Below are 10,510 nucleotides of genomic sequence, written 5' to 3' on the forward strand. Positions count from 1 at the left end.
CTAGCTAACATAAAATCACCACTCAAGTTAACATGAATGTTTTTAGGATGTAGGAGTACATCATAGCATCCCTAGAAAACTAATGTGGACATAAAGAAGGAGGCTATGCAATCTCCAGACTGACAAAGCAAGGTTACTGAGGCTGTGAGAAAGCAGTGCTAATCACACTGCCAAGGTCACCCCAAATAAATAAGCACTTGTGTTGGTGCTAGTGTCAACAATAAAATCAAATCACAAAACATAAGTAGTGATTCATCAGTTTTTGAGACATATTACTGAAAATACCTTTGCCTCCCATTGCATGTAGCAGCTTCAAATGGTCAACAGTCATTTGAAGAATCTCTGCTTTCTCTAACTTGGAAGAGCCCTGTAATTGAAACATAATAAAGATGTATTACCTTATTGGGATACAGGTATCCAATACTAATGTAAAATATGATATCGCAAAACACTGAAAAATATAGCAATTAACTAAATATGATACTGTGACTGTTCCTCACAAAGTCACTCGGGCTGTGGTGTCAAGAATTTCAAAAAAAAAAAATCAATGCTCAGGAATTAAGCTTACCTGTTTCTCAAAAGCACTAGGCACTAAGCGTCTCAGTTCGGACAAGCTGTGATTGATTCGATCCCTCCTTCTCTTCTCTATAATCTGAAAAGTGATAAAGCTAGATCACTCATTTGGGTCTATGCAAAGCCTTAACATTGTATGAAGGAAAGACAAGCATGCTCTCTGTCTGAAATTAAATAACAGCCAAGGGACACAGACAGACAGACAAACAGATAGATAGATAGATAGATAGATAGATAGATAGATAGATAGATAGATAGATAGATGTTAAATGCACTACATCTATGAGATAGCTATCTTATTAATTGCACGATCAATAATTCAATTGAATTCTGCATAATTACTTGTTTGAACTTCATTAGAACAATCTAGACCAGAACAGGACATTCAGCCCAACAACGCTTGCCAGTCCTATCCACTTCTTTTTTCCATTTTATTGCAGGAAAATAAGTGCAGATGTCTATGAACAGCCTCAATATTTTAAATAATCAGTGAAGCTAATTTGAATTTTTACGAAGCTTGGCTCTCACTTTTGAAATAATAGTGCATGAATGTTAATTAGAACAACGAGTAATAAAGAATAAGATGTCTATATTTGTAATCCAGTCCTGCATAATCGAGCCCTTTAATCCATTTTAGGGTAAAAGGCAGGAATCAGTTCGAGATGGATGGCAGCAACTGCAAAGTTCAAATATGTATTCATACAGAGGGAGTTTTAAATAACCGGTTAAACTAGCCTGTATGTTTTTGAGTAAATTCCACATAGAAAGGAAGAACATGCAGCCGTCACACAGAAAGTGACTGTGATTTGAATTCAAAACCAGCATTAACCAGCACAATTGTGCCACATTCACCAATACCACATAACTTATTGTAAAGTAATTTTTATCAAATTGATTCATAAAGCAGTTTTAATTTAATTCTTTTGTTTGGTTGCTTTTAGAACTTGTACACCCTAATGCATAAAATGTCTTCTTGTGATTGCTTCTTCATCATCACAGAGGCTTTACTGTGTACCAGCACACTGTTTCAGTGTTTAGAAGGCTAGACGGTTTTCTTATTGCTAAGCAGGTGGTACTCACCCCTCTGCGCTTCTTTCGAGCCAAAACCTGGGATGTTGTGGTTGGAGATATAGAGCCAGTCACAGGGCTACAAGAATGCAAAAAAAGACAAAAGGAAATAGTGAGGAAGTGTATATGACAAGGACAAACTGCTGGTAAAATAGCAAAGCAAAGGTAAAAAAAAAATAAACTAAATTAAAAATAATTAAACAGTTTTGTTTTATTTATGCAAGTTCTATTTATCCTAAGCATTTTCCTTCTTTTTACTCAATGTATGATAGTCATTTAAGAATAAAGTCCATACTTTAAGTAAGGTTTTAATCCAATTGTATGTTGCTTGTTTATGAAAGCACTGCCATCCACCTGTTCACATCCATGTTACTAGCCATAAATCACTTATATATTTACAGGTATACTACTAAAAGAATTTAATAAAATTATCTGAGATGTGGACATGTTTTTTTAGCTGCTTTCAGCATTGCTCTGCTCCACTTGAAATCCTTTATATAAAATTGCTTGATTCAGTAGTATATTAATTATTGAAACCTAAATAAATATCACATCATAATCATTACTATCAATATTTTGTTAAATCTGAAATCCTTAAATACTGCACTAAAATCAATGAATAGATAAACGTGAGCCTATTATAGAACCCTAAGCACTACAGTCACTATGCTTCAAAGCACCATGCAAAATGAATAGGAATTAATTACAATTACTAAACGATTTACTGCTAAATTTAACCCAGATGGAAGCCTATTTTTGTATTGTATGCAAATCAAAATTTTCTCCTCAACTTGCCTCCTTAAATTAGAAAAGGAGGCTTCTCTGGAGATACTGCCAACTTCACCTTTCTTGCTCTGCTCTGGATTATCATAGTTAGTTGTCAGGCTTGTTCAGAAAAAAAAATCTTCCATAATCATTTCATTTTTTCTCATATTGTTAGCTTTGCTTAAAATACTATACATATTACTACAAAATATTTACTCCTCACCAGTAACTGTCTTCCTGGCCCACATCGATGAGCTCTTCTGGGTCAGTTTCAGAAGAGCTATATTCGTGTGGTCTCTTCATACTTGCAGTGAGCCTCTTTTTACTCACAGACTAAATTCCTGACCCAAACACAAGTATAGAACTTCTCCAGATGTCCTGGTTACTTTTATCAGAATGAAAAAGGATACCCCAAATGTCTGAGGACCACAGTGTAATTAAAAAAAAAAAAAACTCCCTCTTGCACGTTGTTCAAAGAAATCCCCTTGCTGTTCTTGGTTGGTTTTTGGTCTGAGAATCTTTCTAGGTATTGTTTCTTGTGGCAGCATCCCAGAGTTGACAGCCTTCCATCATTGTAATTTGGGTTTGGTTCAGTTTTGCTAATTTTCTGGCCGTTGTATAGAGTTGAAATCAAGACTGTGCAACTTTGCAGCCCTCGCTCTCTTGCTGTCTCTCAGCCCAGGTCACTCTGTCACTTCAGCTTGTGCTCCGAAAAAATTACTGAATAGCCGCAGATTCTGCCACAAGCTCTCCTTGAGAAGTTAGAGGGGTTGACAGCCCCCACACTATGTTCCCTCCCTTTCCTCCCTCCCTCCCTCCTTCTCTCTCTCTCCCTCCCTCTCCCTCTCATGTGCCTTCTTCCCCCTTCTCAGCCCTCCCAGTGTCATTTAGCTTCCTTGCCTTCTGCAAATCTTTTCACATCTTTCTCTCAATGATACCTACTGTGTCTTCCTTCTAGGAGGTTTTTTTCCTTCTTCAATATTTTTCTGATTTTTAAACATTTTATCTATTTTATTTCTAATCATGTTTATACCTATACACTATGATATTCTTAAATTGTATTATTCTAGCAGTGTAACCTGCCTAGGTGCTTAAATGAAGTCCTCATTTACGATCAGTGTACGAGGCTTATGTAACTGAGATTGACCCTTTGCTTTGAGAGGAACAAGAAATGAGGTACTCTCCCAGGGCTCCTGTGTTAAGAACAAGCTGCTGCATTTAGCAATATACTTTTGTACTTGTGCTCTTGGCTGTGAGCAGCTCCCCAACTCCTCTAGCACTCTCCCACGCTCAGGCGTTTTGTTTACTCATTCCTCCCTGTTTATTGCAAACACAGAAAACAAAGGGAGCAGCCAGCCACAGACAGCCACTGCTCTGTCTCCCACTCTCTTTCTCTCTCTCTCGCTGTCTCTCTGTAATTTCTGTGCACACTATGCCGTTCTATTTATGTGTCTTTCACTGTCTCATTCTTTGCATTTGCAACACCCCCCCCACCTGATTTCTTAATCATCTCTGATCTATCAAGACCTCCTTTATTGCCAATGTCTTTTCCGCAATGCAACAACAGTAGTAAGTTAAGTTTAGACTAGGCAGGTGTCAGAAAGACAGGCATTCAGCTGGATAAGATACAGCAAGCCATTCCTATCTCAGCCATGTAATTGACTTGTTCACTCCCTCCGACACTCAGCAGCTTTGCTCTGTCATTACTGTGGGAACTACCCTTGCTGAGGTTCCCATGGCAATGAGTATCCTGGGCACCTAGCAATCAGCCATCTCCACAGACCTTGGCAGCTGATGCCCTGTCACCATGTCCCCCCTCACGTCCTCAGAATCATAGACTGCAAGGGCAAGAAAGCAAACTGATGAACCAAGTTCTAGTCATGGTTGGTTTAGGATGTACAACACGTGGCAAAAGTTCTTGTTAGATCCACCGCTGAATTAATTACCTGTGGCACTTTGAGTCTGCATTTTGCACATTTTTCAGCATTTTATTTACATTTGTAAGCTAGAACTGTTTTTAAACAGTTAGTTGCCAGATAAAGTAATCTTCTTAGGAGATCACAGAGAATCATTTGTGGTGTGGGAACTAAATCTGCAACTTTGTGGTTTACAGTCCTATTCATCTTCCATTAAACCACACTTCTGTTGAAAAGGGAACTTGAATGATTTAAACTGTGTTTTCCAAATGCCAAGTGATAAGATTATTGTGCAGCCATATTATTTTGGATTTAAAAGAAATACAGTATTGTCAAAAAATGTTTGAACCACTCATTACACAGCACATCACAACACAACTGAACATATCCTGGCAGTTGTGGTCGAGTGAGGAATCATAAGTCCCAAACAATAAATTTTAGGGTGTCAACCCGGTCATTCCCCATTTATCTCTGAACAAAAATAATGAAAATTGAAATGGCCAATGGCATGGAGGCAGTGAAGCAAACATAAATAGAAGGTAGCAAAATTTCGGGGTTCTGACCTCTATCCTGCTTTACAGCAGGTCAGTCACACAGGAGCACTGTCCTTTATTGTACTCTGACCAAAGAGTGATGCCTCCTTTCGTCAACCCTGTTACTTATAGGTGGGACACCAGAAGGGGTGGAGTCAGGTGTCCTCACTGGGTTTTTTCTTGGTGCATGCAGGAGGAATAGAAACAATGAGCGTCAGCAGCCCCTCTCGACCCAGGGTGGTATCACATACCTTAAAGGAGACCTGGGGGTGATCCACAATACAGTACACAGTACAAGCAGCAAGGAAGAAAACAGCCAAGGACAGGGTGCCAGTTTATCGCACAGCCCACTCATACACATAAATTCACACAAGTGGCCAGTATGGAATTGCCGTTTAAACTAATCTGCATGTGTTTGGGGATGTGAAAGGAAAACCAGAGTATCTTGAGGACAATTTCTCACAGACAACTAAATAAAAATGCAGGATTATCAATATGTGAGGTGGCTACATTAGTCACTGTGCTGCCCACCAGTTGATCATGTACTCAAGAATTAAGGGACGCCCTGATTTGTTCTATTTCTAAAAGGAAAAACTTCTGTGTGATGGAAGTGCATCATAACCAGTGGTTCATGAAAAAAAAAAAAAGTGGCAGTACTCCCTGTTATTCTGGCTGATGACTACTGAAACAATTTCATATTGTGTACTGATACACAGAAACTATAGTAAAGAGTGGCAGCAGGGTTTCCCTTAGAGGTCCAATTGTGTGCCGATATAATGAAACGATAGAGAAGAGCAGGATTTCCCTTTGTGAGTATGAATATGTAGTGAATTTACAGATTGCAGTTCTAAATACAGGTTGGTTTAGGGGCAAAGTGGCAATATGAACCAGTATGCATATTTGCCACTTTAAGTACTAATTATAACAGAACATTTCAGTAGTCTTCACAAATTATTAATCAGAGTATTTAACATAAACAAGTAAACTATGTGAGGAAGCTTCTCCTCAGACTTAAATTATAATTAATAAGCATTCACTCATTATATACTGATCTGCTTAATCTAATTAAGTCATAGTGGACTAGACTCTATTTTGGCAGCACTGCGTGCAAGACAAAAAACAAACAACCACCTCTCTGGGGTTCTAGTCAATGGCAGGATGCATCAACACTTACTCAAATTGGGCTAGTGTAAAACGCCAAGTACACTAACACCTTTAGAGAGAAGAAGCAAAACTGGAACCCCCTGGAGAAAACTCAGCAGAGATATATGGAGAATGCTCAAATTCCAGATAGCCACAGGATCTATGAGGCAGGAGCAGCAACCAGTGTGCCAACTTTAATGTGCATTTTTTCCTAAACAGTCATTCTGCAGAAGACAAAGCTTCAGAATAATCACTCTGGTTCTTTCATTCAGAGGGACTATACATAAACAAGGCTCCTCTGACAGTCACTCCTTCTCGACTCAGTTTTTTAAATCTGAATAAATGCCCTACTAAACATACAATTCCCAGATATATTATGTGTCTAATACCTGCATATGTTTTATTTACATTATGTTATTCTGGTGTCTGGTTGTTTTTACTATATTTTTATTACCTAACAAATTTTCTTAAGATGTGTAATCACATCTCAGAAAAAAAAACCTTTAATTTGTTAAAATGCTTTATATTTTAGGTCAAGCCTTTTATCAAATACAGGTTATAAAGGAAAGAAAATATGCACTCTGAACCTGGTACCTTCTATAAATTGCCCATTATAACTATCTGATTTATTATTTATGTTCATATGTGCACACCTCTTTCTACTATGAGTGGCTTGACCCTGTTTAGCTTGATAATCCTAAAATCTGTTTAGCACTTCTAAGCACAGGTTCACACATCATATATGTGAAGTCTCAACAGGAAGTCACCACTAAATACAGACAGTCCAAATAAATGTACACTAAACAAGGATATTCAGACCTACACCTCCCCCCATAAACTTCCCCTAAGAAGCTCTTAGAAGCGAACTTCTTGGAAGACTGGCAGGAAAGTCCCATAACACATCCCTGATTCCTTTATAAATATGCTGTATTTGCTATGAGCATTTTCTATATTTTTCCAATATATAAAAATCTGTTTTCTTTCCCATATACTGTAGTTGTTATGTCAAAGTCAATGTTATCCTTAAAACAGAAGATTGGGTGATTGGCTGTTAACAGGCTTACCAGGTGAGAATTTAAAGGTTATAATGTTTAATGACAAACTTCAAAAAATGTATTTTATTTTTTTCATTATTATGCCTTTTTAAAAGTACCACACGGGATGCACAACCCTGTGATTGTAAGTCCTTCTTATACTGAATCTAAAAAGTGTTGTTTTTTTTTGGCATATTCAGCCTTGTATGTGACTGTAACTAAAACTATGCTCATCTGTGATATAAAAACTGCCAAACTGCAAAAACAACACAAAGGACACACTTTAAAGTACAATGCATTTTAATGTAGGAGTATCTCTAAATGTAACATTTATTAAAACATACTTGTTTAGTATAAAGCATATAATTATGAATTAGTGTGAAACCTTAGCTGTGAAAGGTATTTATGTATTATTCTGTATATACTCTATGTGGTTCTTGATCAATGAAAAAAGTCCTTTCCTTTTAAAATGTTGTAAACATTCAATTTCTGATGCGACTTATCTGTATACTCCATTTAAGTATTGATAACAGACAGTGGTAAGAATTGCTAACAGACAGTGGCAATGATGAACAATAGAATTTGGCTTGGCGTTCAATAGCCATCTATGGGTAGCAGAAGCAAGACCCCCTAAACCTTTAATAATGTACTTTACTGCATACCTTGCATGAGGAGATAAAATGTTAAATTATTTATAAAACAAAGTTCAGATCATTTGTTATGGGGTCTTAAGTATTCAGTATATAGTAACTCTGAGTATAGATATCCACGCTAATAATAAAACAAAAATAATAATACGTTGTCATAAGAAGCTTCTCCATATGAGAGATTTAAGATGTGGGGAATGGACAGTCCGTCAGGCAATATGGAGGAATTCTGATTCATGAGGCAACTCTTCTCAGAGAGTAATAAGTTATATCAAATTAAAAATAATCAAAATCAGTATCCCAAAAAAATCATAATTGATTTACAGTTTCTTCTTGTGTGTATTATTTTCATGGAGAGAATATAATGGTGCAGCCAAACCAGTGTCCAGAACCTACCAGTTATTTTTCTAATATTTGCAAATGATTTTGCCTTTTTGGCCACTTACTACTGGGATCTCCAGTACACAAAATGCTGCACTGAGGAATGAGATGTGATTAGGATGAAGATCAGTGCTTCCTGTATAGTTAATATATTAACATGACAAATGTTGATAACAAAAAACAAGGATTACCTTAATATCACTTGCCATAAAGGAGCAATTAACTTGGCATATTATTCACAAGGTAAGAGAAGAAATGATTGGCCAATGTTTTGTTAATGTTACTACACCATATAGTGCTTGGGAGAAGGACCTAATTTTAACATACAGCTTTTGATATATAGGTCAGTCTATGTACTCATCCTCACATACACTGAAGAGCTCTGGTAAGTTGTCCTACAAAGAATGAGACTGAGTAGAAGTGGCCAAAATTAGGTATTTATGTAGGGTTGCAAGGAAGCCTGAGAGTAGAACTGCTGTTTCTGCAGATCAAAATATGCCAATCAAGGAGGGGAGAGCATATTGTTATAATGCCCTCTGGCTATTTCCCATAGGGGTATATCTGGTATGACCCACTGAGAGAAGCCTTAACAAAAGATTTAGGGCATATTGAAAAAATTATGCCTCTCAGCTGGCTCAGGTGTGCCATGTAATGTCCCTGTGTGATGGTCCAGGTCAGTTCCACACTCCCAGGTTGCTTCTGGGAGCCTCTTGAACCCAAATAGTCATGAATCAAGATGAGCTGGGCAAATGAGGACACACACATTCAGCAAGGGGTTGGTGCAAAAGTGCCAAGTGGTATTACTCAAATCCAACAAGTAGTTTTCAATAGTGCTGTATAAAAACAAACCCTCAAGAAAAAAATAATTCACAACACAATGTGTCCCGTGAAGGTTAAAATTCAAATAAATACTCCAATAAAAGCAAGGTTAAAATCACAGCAGCAATCTGTCCATCCATTTAAAATAAACACAAGCCCCAGTGCCTCTCTCTAAAATCTAGCGTCTCTTCAGCTTCTTCCATTAGGACGTTGCAGAATAAGGGGACGCCTGCTGACAAGTACAGTCTTCCATTAATCTCAGGTTTAGGTCCTACTGCAGACTGTTGACTTCCTGACATGGACTCCTTACCAGTCCTCCCTCGTTCTTCTTCCCAGAACCTTTATTCTTGGGCCGTAGTTTGGGGACCCTGCTCCAAAACATAAACTACAATCACAAAATTCAAGTCATCTTAGAATTCCTGGGATGAATAACACTACTGCATGACACAAAATCATTAGTTTATCGCTCCTAAACTCTGGAATGATTTATCAACTAATATTTAAGATGCTCAATTTACCTTGTCAATAAAATCAAGAATAAAAACTTGATATTTTAGCATAACATAGTCAGAAATGCTAGTGAGGCTGTACAAGTACATATTGGTTTTTACAAATTGTGGTAATCTTTGTAACCTTGTGTTGTCTTTCCTATTCTGTTTCCTACACTAGTGTCCCATGTTGGAGTTTTATATACAGTGTCATTACCAATCATTCACTGTTGTGACGCCTAATGGAAGCAGCCAAAAGAAGGAGAAGTTACCAATGATGTGCCTGATATTAGAACTTCATAGAATGCTGTTCTGTTTTTTCATTATCATCACTATTATTCTGTGTGCAGCTATACGTCAGTGAATTTTAGTTGAAAGGATCAGTAGATGGATCTAATCCTTTAATAGCAGTAAAAGTCAAAAACAGAAACTCAAGAAAAATCAATGCCAAAACCAAAACAACAGACAAACTTTTACTCAAATAGCGTTGTCTAATTTTTTAAACTGTAAAGCACTCAGAAGACTCAAACTCATTTTATTTATCCACAATGTCAGATGTAGTTGAGCATGTAGCATTAATGTGTTGTGCCAATTATGTAACAGGGCACAACCTCCAGAACCACACCCTCAACAAATGTGTATCACATCATGGTAATGGGACCACAAAATGGAGGTGTCTTCAAACAAATAAAATGCCAACATTTTCAAACAAAAGTATAACAATTCATTCATCCTGAGACTATAACAATAAATAGAATCTCTGATGCCCAAAACCTTGCAAAATCTATACTAATAAAAGGCAAAGCCCTCACTGACTGACTGACTGAGTGACTGACTGACTGACTCACTCACTCACTCACTCACTGACTCATCACAAATTCCCCGTGTAGGTAGAAGGCTGAAATTTGGCAGACTCATTCCTTACAGCTAACTTACAAAAGTTAGGCAGGTTTCATTTCGAAATTCTACGTGTAACGGTCATAACTGGAACCTACTTATGTACATATATACCGGCCATAGCCTGCAGCTCGGTCGCCGTGTGAGGCGGAGTTGCATCCCTCATCATCATGCCTCCCACGTAATTGAGTGCCCGCCCATATAAGGCCATCCGTTAGCAGCAATCCAAAAGAAACACTCTGCCAC

At 37.6% G+C, this 10,510-nt stretch overlaps 1 protein-coding gene across 2 annotated transcripts in view; it reads right to left on the reverse strand.

The window, feature by feature from the left end:
- LOC120518150 (hairy/enhancer-of-split related with YRPW motif-like protein) overlaps positions 1–3,175 on the reverse strand; it is a 46,156-nt gene extending 42,981 nt beyond the window's left edge. Inside the window, exons 1-4 of one of the 2 annotated variants that reach the window (XM_039740778.1) lie at positions 2,630–3,175; positions 1,654–1,720; positions 569–652; positions 286–367 (exon numbers count right to left, since the gene is read on the reverse strand). In XM_039740778.1, the coding sequence (XP_039596712.1) occupies positions 286–367; positions 569–652; positions 1,654–1,720; positions 2,630–2,709 (313 nt within the window). In that variant the 5' untranslated portion in view covers positions 2,710–3,175. Of the gene's footprint in view, positions 1–285; positions 368–568; positions 653–1,653; positions 1,721–2,629 lie in introns of those variants that run through there. The other variant, XM_039740779.1, reaches the window with a different exon arrangement.
- Positions 3,176–10,510: the final 7,335 nt, after the last annotated feature.

The sequence above is a fragment of the Polypterus senegalus genome, chromosome 17, assembly GCF_016835505.1.
Source record: "Polypterus senegalus isolate Bchr_013 chromosome 17, ASM1683550v1, whole genome shotgun sequence".
NCBI classification, from domain to species: domain Eukaryota; kingdom Metazoa; phylum Chordata; class Cladistia; order Polypteriformes; family Polypteridae; genus Polypterus; species Polypterus senegalus.